At 43.0% G+C, this 16,485-nt stretch overlaps 1 protein-coding gene across 2 annotated transcripts; it reads left to right on the top strand.

The window, feature by feature from the left end:
* The first annotated feature begins 406 nt into the window (after positions 1–406).
* Positions 407–10,505, top strand: LOC146634771 (uncharacterized). 2 transcript variants are annotated; one of them, XM_085343341.1, is made up of 5 exons: positions 407–443; positions 4,198–4,236; positions 4,309–4,584; positions 4,673–4,909; positions 10,291–10,505. In XM_085343341.1, exons 1-5 carry the CDS (start codon positions 407–409, stop codon positions 10,503–10,505), a joined length of 804 nt encoding a protein of 267 aa, XP_085199467.1. The 2 variants fall into 2 exon arrangements, with proteins under 2 accessions (XP_085199467.1, XP_085199459.1); XM_085343333.1 differs by having other exon boundaries at positions 4,198–4,239; positions 4,312–4,584.
* Positions 10,506–16,485: the final 5,980 nt, after the last annotated feature.

Here is a 16,485-nt window from a genome sequence, read left to right as displayed (position 1 = left end):
TGTTTCTCTCTTCACTTTCTTCCAGTAAAATTTAATCACGGCTCATGTTGGATGATTTTGATCACATCACTGTAAACTTGTTCAGTCATTTTCACTCCAGTTTTATTTATATTGTGCCATATTGTAAGGTGAATACAGTATTACAACAACAGAAAGAAAACTTGAAGACTAATCCAGTGTTGGCTGTGGTTGGGAGGCCTGTGCTGTCTGAGCCTGATGCTGGATACTGGTTAACTTGTACGTGTCTGAAACACATGATCAGGACGCGACTGGCACAGGTGTTTGTCTAGGACAGCTTTTATTGTGGCGGTGCCTCCTGTCAGAGTGCTACAGCTTCCTGTTGAGAGTCTCCTGAGAGGAGGGTGAGGTCCGAGGCAGTGAGGAGCTCTGTAACGGGACTGTGAGGATGAAAATGAGGCTGCTGTCTGTGATCCTGCTGCACGGTAAGAAGAATTTCCAACCTCTGATCCAGCACACACTCTGAAGGAGCTGCTTTTTCAGTGTGTGTGTCTCCTTTACACACACACTGAGATGTTGGCAGTGTGTCAGGATGTGTGTTCAGCCTCTGTGTGCTTGGATTTTCTGAAAGTTTCTAAAATTCAACAGGTGTGGTGAACAGTGGGAAACATTGCTCACAAGTCTTTATGCATCAGAGCTGTGTGCCTTTATTTCTATTTATTTCTATTTTTGACTTACTGTTTAGAGGCTTCATTGACCAGCACCTCCATCTGACGGTGCTGGAGATTGATTTGGTGTATTTTATATTAAAAAAAATTGTTTTGTTTTGTTTTTCAAAGGGGAAAGTCTGCACGTTCATGTGGACACAAGCCTGTTCATGATACGAGTCAGGGTGATGCGGGGGTGGGATTGACAGTTTCTAATGAAAAGGACACAGAAAGAGAAAGAGAAGGATGAGACCGTTACACTGATAATCCAGACGACTCTCCACTAGTCTGTACTTGTCAAAACTGGCATCTTACACCATGAAACTGTTCTTACACTGTTGTTTTATAACCTGTTCAAAACACTGACATGAGTCCACTATCAGATAAGATCATTAGTAACCTTCACTGTTTCTGACTGAAACTCTTCCAATAAGCCATTCCTCCACAGATGGTCAGTTAGCTGTTTGACAACTACTCTTTCAAGGATGTTTGATATGAAAGGAAGGTTGGAGATTGGCCTATAATTGATCTCACCATCTAGATTTATAGACTACAGCAGGAAGGACTTCCTTAAGCTTTCTTCATGGCAGCCGGGTTGAATCAGTCTGAGGGACGAGGAGCTCTGCTGCCTCAGCAGTAAGGATGGTGATGGTCTTCCATGTTGAAGAGCAGTTTGTTCAGTGACCTCTGACCCTCACTGGCTCAAGACATACTAAATAACTCATCACAGCACTGCAAGCTAACCTGTTTATTCTGCACTAAACTACCCATGATTTTCACGTATTACTGAAAGTACATAAAATAAGCAGTGTACGGAATACATGTACCGCCGTTACGTATTTCAAATACAAAATATGAGTAACTGTATTCCGTTACAGTTACCGTTTAAAAAGGTGGTATTCAGAATACAGTTACTTTGTTGAAATAAATGGATTACACTGCGGTACCTTCCTGTTTCATATTGTCGCGGGTCAGGACTGTTTGGGTTTTGTTTGACAGCTACGTTCTGTTGTTCCAGGCGGCAGATTTTTTTGATTGGACAACATTTTTTTTCCTGGTAGTCAGGAGTATAGGACATCATCTTTCATTGAGCACAATGGCTGGCTAACAGGCACTATGTAATAACCTAGAAATTTGAGACCTACCATTTATCAGCTCAAACATCCAACGACATGAATGCTTTAAAAGCATCAATATCAGCTCTTCTCTGACAGCATGGTGGGAGTTTCTAAAAACGACAGTCTTCATTAATCCCATGCAAACATACACCTATCTGGAACAACCCTGACATATTACAAAACAATAATATCATAAACCTACCTGACTGGAGTTGCAAAGGAATCAGTGCACTACTTTTCCCTGGAACAGTCTCTCACTGTCGTTCTCTAAAACCTAATAGAGAATTATGGATTTGATCAACTGGTCTCTGAACGCTATTGACACCCTCTTCTCAACGAGAAGTCTGGGCTCGGGAGAGCCCGAGTGCCCTGGAGGAACTTTCCCTGCCGGATACACGATGGATGGGTGGCAAACCTGGAGGATCTTGTGCCTGGCGGGACTGTCTATCGAGGACGCTGAGGATATTTACCTATTCGGAACCATGATAACGGGGTTCTTGCTGATCGGAGCTGGCTTGGCCCTGACTTATCGGAGAAATAAGAGAGCGGAACCGGCTGTTCAAACTCCCCCTAAGCTGACCGCTGGAATTGAAGCGATGGGGCGAGGCGCGGCCTCCCACACCGAACGCAGCATGGTTAACACCTTGGAGACGCTTACAGCTGCCGTGAAGACTCAAACTAACACCATTGAGCGTATGATGGGATACATCAGAGAGGGGCCTGCTCACAATAACACCCTTGAGCGAAAGTTGGATAACATCGCAGAACGGATCACTGCAGCTGTGGGGTCTCAGAACCAAAAGAATGACAACACCACGGAACAGAAGCTTGATACCATCATGGGGAGGCTCGCAGCGCTCCAACGGGAAATTGAGGCCCCAGTGTCAGAGTGCTAAATTCGCTGCTCGCATAAAGGAGAAATCAACAATATTCTACATTTGGACACTACGGCGCCAGCTGCTAGGCCCAAGGCTGGAGCCCACCAAAACAACTCCCTGATAACGACTGTGTGATGACTATTCTTCCCATCCCATGAAGGACACCTGGATCGGCTGGAGGACTGTTTACTTAGCCTGATACGGCGAAGGAAACTGTCTCAGCTGAACTATGGACACGCACACACATACACTTACACTGATAAGCACGCACTCATCCCCCTCCCTTCCAAACGCCTTCGATGCTTGTTCCTGCGGGGGAAGGCAGCGGGTCTGCGTGCCGCGCTGAAATGATAGCATGGTGCAGGACGACTGCTGTGTTCCTTCGAATCACCCCCCACCCCCTATCCATCCCCTGTGGCTTGTCATGTGCTCTGATGTTGTGATGTGGACATTAATGTGCTCTCTGTGCAGAGGAGTTTTTTTTGTTTCCTGTTCTCATGCTGTCCTCCCATAGGTTGCCCAGCGTGTGAAGAGGTCTCTTTTTTTTCCTCTTGTACTTTTCCCAATGTTGTGTAATTTTTTCAGTGTTATTCTCTCAACGCTGCCGGTCTCCGACTGTATTCCCATGTGATGTCTTGTTGTTGTGTGTGTAAGTCGGGGGGGGTCCTATTCCTCTGTGGGGCAACCTGCATATGGCCAATAAAGCATTCATTCATTCATTCATTAAAATACTTGGAACTTATATTGGAAGGAACAGACTTTATTTCGTTTGACAGACTAGTTACACAATATGGGATCAACAAGATCCCATATTGTGTAACTGATATCTACTGCTAGCTAGTTTATTGTGATGGTGCTGTATTTATTATGTTGCTCTTTGTTGTTTGCTTTCTCTTCTGTTTTTTTTTTCTCCATACAGGTGATCCAGGTGTTTTGTTTGTTTTTCTTTCTCTCTTCCCCCCCTTCTCACCGTCTCTTCTCCCCTTTGGTTTTCTTTCTCTCCCTCTCTTTCTTTCATTCTTTCTCCCTGTCCTATCCCACAGTCATGTCTGTCCCGTTTGTAGCAACCGAAAATAAAATAAATACATAATTATAATAAAGGTAAATCAAATGGACCAATATGGCAAGGCCATGATGATCCACTGGGTAAAATAAATCCGCTTGGCATCTTTCTTGGCCTTAAGACAACAATTCTGATGGTAAAGATGGGCACTATAAGAGAATGAAGCTCATATACCAGGGGTGTCAAACTCCAGGCCTCAAGAGCTGGTGTCCTGCAGGTTTTTGATTCCACCCTGGGTAAACACACCTGAATCAGATGATTAGTTCGTTACCAGGCCTCTGCAGAACTTCAAGACATCTTGAGGAAGTTACTTAGCCATTTAAATCAGCTGTGTTAGATCAAGGACACATCTAACTCACGAAGGACAATAGGTCTCAAGGCCTGAGTTCCCCACCCCTGTAGTACACCCTCACATTTTTTCTCTGACCCTCAGTGACCTCTGACCTTCAGTGACCTCTGTCCTCCTGTTGCAGGTGTGTGTGTGCTGCATCTCTCTGCACTGACTGTTTCTGCAGGTGAGTTGATGGAAGTGAAAACCATCAGTGAGACTCCAACAAGAACACAAATACATTTACTCTGTCTGTGTATCTGTCTGAGTGTAACTCCAGATCACAAGCAGTTCTTCCATCGTGGTGCTCTAGCGATTCTGACTTGTGTTGATGGTGATGGAAAAACAGTTGATGAATGGACAGTGAAGAGGACCAGAGGAACACTCACTGAGAGGTGTGGAGCAGCTGAAGGCCTTGTTATTATAAATTCTCTGTGTCAACTCAAGTTGCGTAACCCCTCTGATGGAGCTTACTTCTGTGAAAGCCCATCTGGGCATCAGCGTAGTGATGAAGTCAACATCATTGTTTCAGGTACAGATGTTCCAGCTGTGTCTGTATGACTCTGTGTGTTGGTGGAAGTCTGTCTCTGTATCACTCTGTTTGTGTCTCTGTTGGTCAGCTGGTTCCCGGATCCTGAAGGCCCCTTCATTTCCTGTGTGGACAGGAAGTAATGAGATCCTGCTCTGTCAATTCAAAGATCTGGGGAACTTTTCTTTATATAAAGTTGGTGAGAAAATGAGATCTGATCGTGAATTAAAGTTGACTCTCACTAATGTTCAGAAGTCTGATGAAGGTCTCTACTCGTGCTCCACTGAGCATCATCCACATACTCATGAAAGCAGGCTGACAGTCAGAGGTCAGTGCAATGATCTTTCTTATTCAACCTCTTTTCCTGGACTTTAGTAGAAATGTCATAGAGATCAATGAAAGGTGGTAGGTTATATCTTACTTTATCGATACATGTTCACTTAATGTATTCAGGTCACATAAACAGAGCAGCCAGAGAAAATTATCCCATCATTACTAGGGATGGGGTTCTGACATAAATGGTAGTAAACAGAACGAAAAGCAGCGCACATTTCGGTGCTTTATTTCGGTGCTTTTCTTTCCTGAGCTGTGATACACTTTAGATTCTAGCCAATCATTTTACGTTTCCGAGGATAGTAGGCGGGGCCAGGTACGTAGAGCTACAGATTAAAAAAGGCGAAGCGGTCAAAAGTCTGGCTAAATATGCAAACTCAGCAGCAACAAGTGCTTTAAGCTGATACTGTGATGCTGTCAAAAGAGGTAACACCTCAAATCCGATGAAACACCTGGCGACGCATAGCGTTTTTTTTTAAAGCCGAGAAATGCACCGTATTTGATAGCTTGCTGCGAGACCTCACACCGAGCACATCTACTGCGGGTGTGGTGCCAGTTATCGGACCCGGAGCAACATCCCCCACAAACCCGAAGAGCAGAGTCCTGGCCCCTAGCCCTGCCAGTGTAGCAGAAATGATGAGGATGATGATGCAGCAGCAGCCGTTCTTCTCTGCGTGAGTAGCTTAATGTTGGCCGTGTGTAATTTACGTTGAGTAGGCTAACCACGTTATTACATTAATGCATGTAAGGTGAACTAGCAAACATCATCATAGCTACATGCAGCTGTCTTCTTGTTTGATGGCAGATGCTCCCTTCACCCTGGCAAAAAAGGCTAAAATGACCAAAGAAAAAGAGGGAAACAGCTAAACATGAGAGGTTTTTGGACAAAGTTTGTGTTTTTTCCATTGTTTAAGCACTGCTTCCAGCCAAGAGTGATGCCATATATGCCCCATAGCTGCAGAAAAGGCTAACATTGGTATCTTTTTACAAAAAACCAGCTGAACATGGGAGGATTTTGGACCAATTTTGTGTTCTCCATTCTTTAAGCACCGGTTTGAGCACCATTTAAGCACCGGCACCGTTTCAAAAGTACCGATTTGGCACCGGTATTGGATAAAACCTAAACGATACCCATCCCTAATCATTACAAACGTTGGAATATTAAAGAAGGAACAAAGAAGTCCATCTTCACTGTGGTGGCACAAAACCTCTATTTGACTTTAAAACTGCTGGATTTACTAAAGAGACTCAGTGTCAGGTTGTGACTGACAGATGTGAACATTCGTTTCTTTTCAGGCCCATGTTTCTCTTTCAAGAGGAGAATATTTGAATGAATCACGCAAATGTGAGTCATCCATCCATCCATCCATCCATCCATCTTCATCCGCTTTGTCCGGGGCCGGGTCGCGGGGGCAGCAGCCTAAGCAAAGAGGCCCAGACCTCCCTCTCCCCAGCCACCTCCTCCAGCTTATCCGGGGGAATACCAAGGCGTTCCCAGGCCAGCCGAGAGATATAATCTCTCCAGCGTGTCCTGGGTCTGCCCCGGGTCCTCCTCCCGGTGGGACATGCCTGGAACACCTCACCCAGGAGGCGCCCAGGGGGCATCCTTGTCAGATGCCCGAACCACCTCAGCTGGCTCCTTTCAATCAATCAAAATCAAATCAAATCAATCAAATCAAATCAATCAAATCACTTTTATTGTCACATCACATGTACAGGCACACTGGCACAGCACATGCGAGTGAAATTCTTGTGTGCGAGCCCCACAAGCAACAGAGATGTGCAAAACACAACAACACAAACGAGCAAAATACAAGAATGGCCAACCTGAAACTAATAAATATATGTACAATATATAATAGTATATGCATTTCTGGATGTGTATACTAAATATTTTCCTACGTGTGTGTGTGTGTGTGTGTGTGTGTGTGTGTGTGTATACACATTTTTACAAATTAAATAGTAAAAAAAAAAATAAATAATAATAATAATAATAATAATAATAAAATATATAAAATATACAGAGTTGAATATGTGCAAAGCAAGTGGCATTTATATACAGTGTGGAGTGCATAATGTTGAAGTTCCAGTAGTGAAGCTGAGGTGTCTATGAAGTGTTCAGCAGTCTGATGGCCTGATGGAAGAAGCTGTCTCTCAGTCTGCTGGTACGGGACCGGATGCTGCAGAACCTCCTTCCTGATAGAAGCAGTCTGAACAGTTTATGGCTGGGGTTTTTCAAAAAGGTCTCAAAGACTTTAGAGTCAGACCTGTTACAGATCGTCAACTTTTGTTTATTATCAGGTGTGTTTCCAGAATCACTAAAAACTGCTGTAATAAAACCTACACTGAAAAAGGACAATCTTGACAAGACACAAATGAACAACTACAGGCCGATCTCAAATCTCCCATTTTTAAGTAAGATCATTGAAAAAGCAGTTTCTCAACAGCTCAATTACTTCTTAAAACAGAATAACTGCTACGATGCCTTCCAGTCAGGTTTTAGACAGAACCACAGCACTGAAACCGCTCTGACCAAAGTGTTTAATGACATATGTCTGAATACAGACAGTGGAAAAATGTCAGTCTTAGTTTTACTGGATCTCAGTGCAGCATTTGATACAGTTGACCACAACATATTACTCAAACGACTGGAGAACTGGACAGGTCTTTCAGGAACTGTACTAAACTGGTTCAAAACATACTTAGAAAACAGGAAATACTTTGTATCAATAGGTAACTTCACATCTGAGCAGACAAGTATCACATGTGGAATTCCCCAAGGTTCCATCTTGGGACCCCTTCTGTTTAACATTTACATGCTCCCACTGGCACAGATGATAAACAACAACAAAATAAACTATCATAGCTATGCAGATGACACACAAATATATATCACAATGTCACCAGGAGACCGAGGCCCTGTACAGGCTCTTGGTAAATGCATTGAGGAAATCAATGACTGGTTGTGCCACAATTTTCTCCAGCTAAACAAAAACAAAACTGAGGTAATAGTCTTTGGCGCCAAAGAAAAACGATTACAGGTCACCAGAGAACTTCAATCTATACATCTAAAAACCACAAACCAGGCGAGAAATTTGGGTGTAGTGATGGATGCAGACCTAAACTTAGAAAAACACATTAAGACAATAACAAAGTCAGCTTACTATCACCTCAAGAATATTTCAAGGATAAAAGATCTGATGTCTCAACAGGACCTGGAAAAACTAGTCCATGCATTCATCTTTAGTAGGCTTGATTACTGTAATAGCATCTTTACAGGTCTACCTAAAAAATCAGTCAGACAACTACAGGTCATTCAGAACTCTGCTGCTCGAGTCCTCACTAAGACCAAAAAAGTGGACCACATCAGTCCAGCTCTGAGGTCTTTACACTGGCTGCCTGTCCGTCAGAGGATAGACTTTAAAGTCCTGATGCTGGTCTATAAAGCTCTGAATGGTTTAGGACCAAAATACATCAATGACCTCCTGACCCAGTATGAACCTTCCAGATCCCTCAGGTCATCTGGATCCGGTCTTTTATCAGTTCCCAGAGTCAGAACCAGACACGGAGAAGCTGCATTCAGCTTTTATGCTCCTTATATCTGGAACAAACTCCCAGAAAGCCTCAGATCAGCTGAAACACTCAGTTTATTTAAATCCAGGTTGAAGACTCACCTGTTCTCAGCTGCATTTGAATAAAGCACCGAATCCACACTTTTAAGCTTAAATTTCAAAACTTACATTTAACTACTGATTTTATCTACTGTTCTGATTTTATCTGTTTTGATTTTATATACTGTTTTGTTTGTTTGTTTGTTTGTTAATTAGTTAGTTAGTTTATTTGCTTGTTTTAATCAATTTTAAATCATGCTTTTTATTTGTTTTTGTTTCTAATGTCTCTGTAAAGCACTTTGAATCACCTTGTTGTTGAATTGTGCTATACAAATAAACTTGCCTTGCCTTGCCTTGCCTTGACTGGAGTCCTTGATGATCCTCCCCGCTTTCCTCAGGCACCGCTTCCTGTAGATGTCTTGGAGGGAGGGAAGCTCACCTCCAATTATCCGTTCAGAGCACCGCACTACTCGCTGGAGAGCTTTGCAGTTGTAGGCGGTGCTGTTGCCATACCAGGTGGTGATGCATCCAGTGAGGATGCTCTCAATGGCACAGTGATAGAAGGTCCTGAGGATGCGGGGGCTCATGCCGAATCTTTTCAGTCTCCTGAGAAAGAAGAGGCGCTACTGCGCCTTCTTCACTGTTTTGTTTATGTGTACTGACCACGTAAGATCCTCAGCCAGATGTACTCCAAGGAACCGGAAGCTGCTCACTCTCTCCACAGCAGCGCCGTTGATGGTGATGGGGGTGTGTACTTCTCTGCACCTCTGGAAGTCCACTATCAACTCCTTTGTCAGCATCAACTCCTTTGTCGATGTGGAGCAGCAGCGGCTCTACTCTGAGCCCCTCCCGGATGGCCGAACTTCTCACCCTATCTCTAAGCCACCCTTCGGAGGAAGCTCATTTCTGCCGCTTGTATCCGCGATCTCGTTCTTTCGGTCACTACCCACAGCTCGTGACCATAGGTGAGGGTAGGGACGTAGATCGACCGGTAAATTGAGAGCTTCGCTTTTACACTAAAGCGAAGCAAATGTGAGTCACTAAGGTTTTAAGTCTACACCTTACTGTAAATTGCACTGAAACAACCGCGCCTCTGTCAGTGCGCCCCAGGGCAGCTGTGGCTACAATGTAGCTTGCTATCGCCAGTGTGTGAATGTGTGTGTGAATGGGTGAATGACTGAATGTAGTGTAAAGCGCTTTGGGGTCCTATGGACTAGAAAAGCGCTATACAAATGCAGGCCATTTACCATTTACCAAAAGAACATCTTATAGCTGCTGTGAAAGATGCAGGGAGTCTGTTTGGAATGAGACCATCTCCTCTGCTGATCGCCACCACAGTTGACACACCTGTCCATTGGTATTGTAGGCAGGCTTGCAGTCATGTGTGTGAGTACAGTATAGGAGAGGACTCAGGATAGGCAGAATCCCTCGATCCAATCGTCTGCAGTTGATCCTGATCTAACTCGTTTATTCTTTAATGCTGATTTCTGTCTGCGGTCTTGAGATGAATATGAGAGAAGAAGATGGGTACGCCCAGACCGTCACTGCACTCCTCTCCATCCTGTGCCTGATAAAGTCCATAAATAAAGACTTTCATGACAGATAGTCTCAGTGTATCCTCAGTGTAACCTGAAGATCCTTTCTTTAGTCTTTCAAGAATTCAGACAGCTCTGTCTATCAGTGAGGAAGCTTCCAGAGACTACTGGAACTGATGAGCTGACCAGATAATAAACTGACTGAACCATCTTTGTCATTGTTCCTGCAGATCCTCCCACAGATCCTCCTCATAATATAAAAGCTCCTCCTCCTACTACCCCTAAAACAACCACTCATGCTCCCAGTACTTCAAGCCCCCAAACTACCAAGAAAAAAATCCCTCCTGCTAACAGTAAATCAATAGAGGAAGATGAAGAGGTCGAGTTCGACTACACCTGGTCCCTAACCTATGGCGATTTTGTCCGTGCCTGGTTCTGGTATTAGTTCTGCTCCTTTGGAGGAAGCTAAAAGGTAAGACGTGTGTCAGCTGAGTCACAGAGCACATACATGTGTGTGTTAGGGAAGGTCAAAGGGCACCAGATCTGAGCTGAAATCACTGATGTTTGTCTCTGAACAGGAAAGTGAGGACGCACTCTGCCTTATGGCGGACCTTCATCCTACTGTCTCTGATTGGCTGCTGTTCTGTGACATCATTGGTCCACCCTGAAGCTCCAGTAACCAGTATAAAAGCAGGGGGTGTGTCTTTGCTGTTGTATCTTTTACTGTCGGCCTGGGATTTTACATGTTTGGTCTTATTATGCAGCACTTTGTGGGTTTTTTTTTCAAAATGCTTTTAAGTAAAATATTTTGGGACGTTTAAAGGTTTTCTTGCAGCTCTGCAATGACTTGTATTTTCAGACATGACAACTGTGACTGTGTGTATTACACTGTTTCTGTTTCGTAATCATAAACCATTAAAGTCTCTCACCACAGACATATTCATGTCCAAGTCTTTGTTCAAAGGAACCCTGACTTATGGAGAAGGGCACAGCACAATGTCAGGGTTGCAGTCAGTAGAAAAAACGCACACTAGTAGATGTTACTGCTCATCAGTGGGATGATATGTGATTAAGACTGTTAAATGAATGTTAAGCCAGCCACTCGCCCACAGTGCCTCAGCTCACCATCATGTTGACTGTTAAATGTTTTAAAGGTAAAATATGACGTCTTTCGATCTGGTTTACTTCCTGGAGGGTGCTAGCTTTCTTCAGTGTCTCTGAGTCATGTTGATGATGGGCAGTGAGGAGGACCGAATAAAAAACATAACATATTGTAAATGTGATACCCGCTAAGATCATTTCCTTTAACTTTGATGATGTTTTCATTTTAAAATGCCCTAAATTCACAAGTTTAAACTAGAGGCCAGGTATCATAACTGTAGTGTGAGCGTTGTCTGCCTGTATTGTACAGCTGCTGTTATTGTGTGTATATATATATATATATATATATATTTATATTTCTTCATACATTCTTATATAGTTCTATACTGTGTATTGTGTATTCTGTCGTACAGTTATTTCATTTTTAACCTTAATTTTTTTATATTTTATTCCTTCCTAGTTAAATTTACCCTTTTTAATTTTTTCATATTTATTTCCTATCTTATTCATAGCCTAAGCCTTTTTTTTTCTTTAGGTCACGAGCAGTTGTCTAAGCATTTCACTGCATATCGTACTGTGTATGACTGTGTACGTGACAAATACAATTTGAATTTGAATTTACTGTACGTGAGCTTAAAGCCCCATCTTTCTTCTTCAACTGGAATATTGTGAAATCTACTGCAGCATCATGCTTCCATCTGCAGATGATCAAGCTTGATTTGAACTTTTTTTTAAAGAGGTTCGTGTTTGGGCATTCTGTGAGGAGCTTGCATGTCCTCCCACAGTCCACAGATATGCATCTGAGGTCAACTGCTGACCTGCGTGGATAATTGTGGCTCTGAGTGGGAATGTTCCACCTATTTTCTGTGAGCCAGACTCTTTGGGTCACATCAGAGAGGACAGTGCTGATGAATGTCACGAGACCTTTGCACATGCAAGGAAGCATTTTCCTGTGTATGCAGATATCCTTCATTCATCCTTTTCATATAGTCAATGAGATTCTGAGAATTGTGATTTATTTTCAACATATATGTTTTTATTGCAGCTTTTAATGACTTTGTTGAACTTGTTAGTGCTCTAGGATACGGTCTTCTTATGGTCTCTGTTCTTCTTCATTGCCCACTTTGCTACTTCTGAAAAAGCATTCGAAACACAACAAGTTCAGTCATCAACATTCACATGAGTCTTTACATTTCCTGCTCACTAACAAATCTGAATGTCTTCCAGTCAGCAGCTCTTCATCACCCCTCAGTATCACTCCTCTGCTGTTGTGATATCGTTCTGCATTGCAGACAGGTGAATGTATACATCATCACAGCTCATTTCTTCATTGATGGAAGTTGTATTGGATCTGAATCTAAATCAGAGCTCATCATAATTAACGTCCACCAGTCTGATGAAGGTTCTCAAGTTTAATGCAATTCAATTCCATTCAAATCAATTAAATTTTATTCATGTAGCGCCAAATCAAAACAACATTTGCCTCAAGGTGCTTTATATTGTAAGGTAGACCCTACAATAATACATACAGAGAAAACCAAAACCCAACAATCAATCCATAAACAAGGGCTTCCAATGATTTTCAGGTCATTGGTCTACCGACCTAGTGCTGGACTTACCAATACTCAGCTGACGAACTTCTCTGACTCCGCTTTCACCTGACTGCTCCACCGCCGGCTGCGCTTTATCTCCACACGGATATCGCATTCCTCACTCGCCGAAAGTACATTCGCAGGTACTCTCGTCGGAATTTTAACCATGACGACTCTAAGCCAATACAGTCCCTCTGGTCTCGTCGCCCTTCACGGAACTTCGAAAGGGATGTTGACCACAGTGTTTTAGCCAGCCTGCCAAGGTCGCCAAATACCTCTCTCCAGTCTGACAGCACCGATGTCAACTTTGGCTTCCTTAACAGCCGCTCCCTTATGAGCAAGGGTCATCTCATCTTGGATCTCCTCACAGATCGTAAGTTTGACTTTTTCTGTTTGACTGACATGTGGCAACAGCCCGATGACTTTTCGCAGCTCAACGACTCCACTTTTTGTACACCTGCCAACCTCGTGGGTATGGCCGTGGTGAAGGTCTCGCAGTAATCTATCGTGAGAACTGGAAAGTCACGCTGTCTGTACCTGTCTACAATTCCTTTGAATCCATTGTTTGTCAACTCTCAGCACCTGTTCCAACTGTTATAGCTGTCATTTACTGCCCTGCAAAGTCTAATTCTGTCTTCATAAGTGACTTTGTTGATCTGCTGACTCACATAGCTGTTTCCCCAAATATCATAATTCTGGGAGACTTTAATAATCATACGGATAGCAGTGATCATCCTCTGATACAAAGACTTCTCATCCTCCTTCAATAGTTGTGGCTTTAAACAACATATAACTTTCCTACTCATACTAAACACCATACTGTGGACCCAGTTTGCTGCTCTGGACTTATTCCTTTCAACTGCAAAGCTGATGAACTGCTAATTTCTGATGACTTTACTTCTTTCAAAATGACCTTTTCTATAACCAAGAACCTTTGTACCATTTCTTTGCAGGAAACTGACAGACCTGGGCATCAGTTCCCTCATCTGCAAATGGTTACCGGACTTCCTGACCAACCGCCCCCAACATGTCCGGCTGGATAACCACTGCTCATCTACAATTACAATGAACACCGGTGTTCCACAAGGCTGTGTGATGAGCCCTTTCCTCTACTCCCTCTTCACCCACGACTGCAGACCTGCTGATGGCTCCAACACCATCATTAAGTTTGCAGATGACACCACGGTGATTGGCCTCATCAGTGACAATGATGAGGCCGCCTACAGGGAGGAGGTGGATCGTCTGGCTGAGTGGTGCGACACAAACAACCTGCTGCTTAACACCGAGAAGACCAAGGAGCTCATCGTGGACTACAGGAGGAATGCTGATCCACATCCACGCATCCACATTAAGGGGACGGCTGTGGAGCATGTGAGCAGCTTCAAGTTCCTGGGAGTCCACATCTCCAAGGATCTCACCTGGACGACCAACTGCTCCAAGCTGGTCAAGAAGGCTCACCAGCACCTCTTCTTATTGAGGACTCTGAGGAAGAACCACCTGTCCTCAGACATCCTGGTGAACTTCTATCGTTGCACCATCGAGAGCATCCTGACCAACTGTATAACAGTCTGCTCTGCTCTGCCTCGGACCGGAAGGCGTTGCAGAGGGTCGTGAAAACTGCCCAGCGCATCGCCAGAGCACCACTTCCTGCCATAAAAGACATCTACAGGAAGTGGTGTCTGAAAAGGGCTGGGAAAATCATCAAAGACCCCAGTCACCCATCACATGGACTCTTCACCCTCCTGCCGTCTGGGAGGCGCCACAGGAGCCTCCGGACTAAGACCACCAGGTACTGGAGCAGCTTCTTCCCCACAGCTGTCAGATTCCTGAACTCTTCCTCCTGATATCTGACCCACGTTAACTCATGGACTGAACATACACACACACACAATGGACAACTGTACCCTCAAACACACAATAATCACATGGACTGAACCACCACTCTATATAGTCTCTGTAGAAATTATCCACATATCTCACTTATCTTAACTGCACTACTGTATAGTTCTGTGTAAATAATCATTCTGTACATACCATAATTTTTAATCCTACAACTAGAGCTGGGGGATATAAGATTTTTCATATCACAATATGTTTTTTTTCATTTTCAGGCGATAACGATATCTATCACGATATAAGCCAAATAACTATATTTGTAAGATTTAAATGTGCCGTTGCTCACAAGTAAAATGTGAAATAATCAGCAGCTTTTTTTTATTTAAATATTTATTTCCCATAATAAGTTCAACAGGGTAGATGTACTTAAGGAACATGAGACTTTTTCAGATAAATAAAGGCAAATATTGCAAACTACACAAAAGGCAGCCGCTAAAGCGTTTAAGTTTCAAAATAGAACAAACGAAACAGACTAAATTGTCAATTCCACTTAGAAACAAAATATTAATTCTAAAAACAAATCTTAGTTTGTTTTACAGAAGAACAGACAAAACTGACTAACTTTTGTCAATATCAAATAAACTGAGAACTAAAAGGAAATTCTCAATCTCTCCTTGTTGTATAGCTGAGCTTTTCAAACAGTTGTAACAGTTACTTTGACAAAAGCCGAATGACGAATTAGCGCTTCCAGTCAGAGACTGAGGCTACGTCCACACGTACACGGGTATTTTTGAAAACAGAGAGTTTCCGTTTTAAAAAATAATCCCGTCCACAAGTAAACAAAGCTGGGGCATAGAAGCAGAACCGAGTCGTATGTGTGGAGGGACAGTAACTGTGTGTATATGTAAGCATGTAAACACTGCAGAGAGTAGAATTAACAGTAACAGTGTTGAAGAAATTCATTTCTTCATAAATTCACAATAACGTGGCTCACAGTGTGACGTCCACACGTAAATGCAAAAACTGAGTTTTTAAAAATCTTCGTTTTCAGTGACCAAAAACGCCGTTTACGTGTGGACGAAAGGTGCAAACGCATAGAAAAATCTGCGTTTTCAAAAATACCCGGGTACGTGTGGACGTAGCGCATGCACCAGTTTATTGTATTTCCAGACTTGCTTTCGGCACAATTTACAGTGAACGCTACTCTGTTTTTGTCAGACTTGAAATAGCCGAAATACCTTCACACTACGGAACTTCTATGGCTCTTCCGTTCGACAATCTCTCCGGCATTGGAACCATCATCTGATTTCTCTTCGGTAACCTTCGGTCATGCTCGGTTGATTTATCTAGTCGGCACACTCATTTCCTCCATTACCCGGGCAGCACAGCGGCTGGCTGCTTCTCAAACAAATACACATGTGCGGCTTGGCACTTGTGCTGTACGTAACAAGTCATGTGATGTGACGCTGCGGCTGTGATTGGTTCGGCTCTGCGCTACTTAATTTGGATTGTCTGTTCTTTTTTTTTTTTTCTTTTTTTTTTACGAGGAGAAGAGCGGCGAGGTCTATTGCGATAGTTTAATTTTTCTATCGAGAAAAGGTTATATCGCGATACATATCGTTATCGTTCTATCGCCCAGCTCTACCTACAACTGTTTATAACCTGCATAGTCCACATTTCTGTATACCTGTAGCTGTATATCTCAGATTTCTGTATAGTTTTTTATTTCATATTTATATCCTGTACATAGCCTATACATAGCTTGTACTCACTACAGCCTGAACATACTTATAGTTATAGCACATTCATAGCATACTTCATACCGTGTACATTATAACATACCATAATAGACCCATTTCTGTAATATACTTACATATCTATATTATTGCTAATATA

The sequence above is a fragment of the Diplotaxodon limnothrissa genome, linkage group LG3, assembly GCF_057381915.1.
Source record: "Diplotaxodon limnothrissa isolate DT_005_m linkage group LG3, D_limnothrissa_male_GT1.1, whole genome shotgun sequence".
In the NCBI taxonomy this organism is placed as follows: domain Eukaryota; kingdom Metazoa; phylum Chordata; class Actinopteri; order Cichliformes; family Cichlidae; genus Diplotaxodon; species Diplotaxodon limnothrissa.
This window is presented reverse-complemented; position numbering and strand designations above follow the sequence as displayed.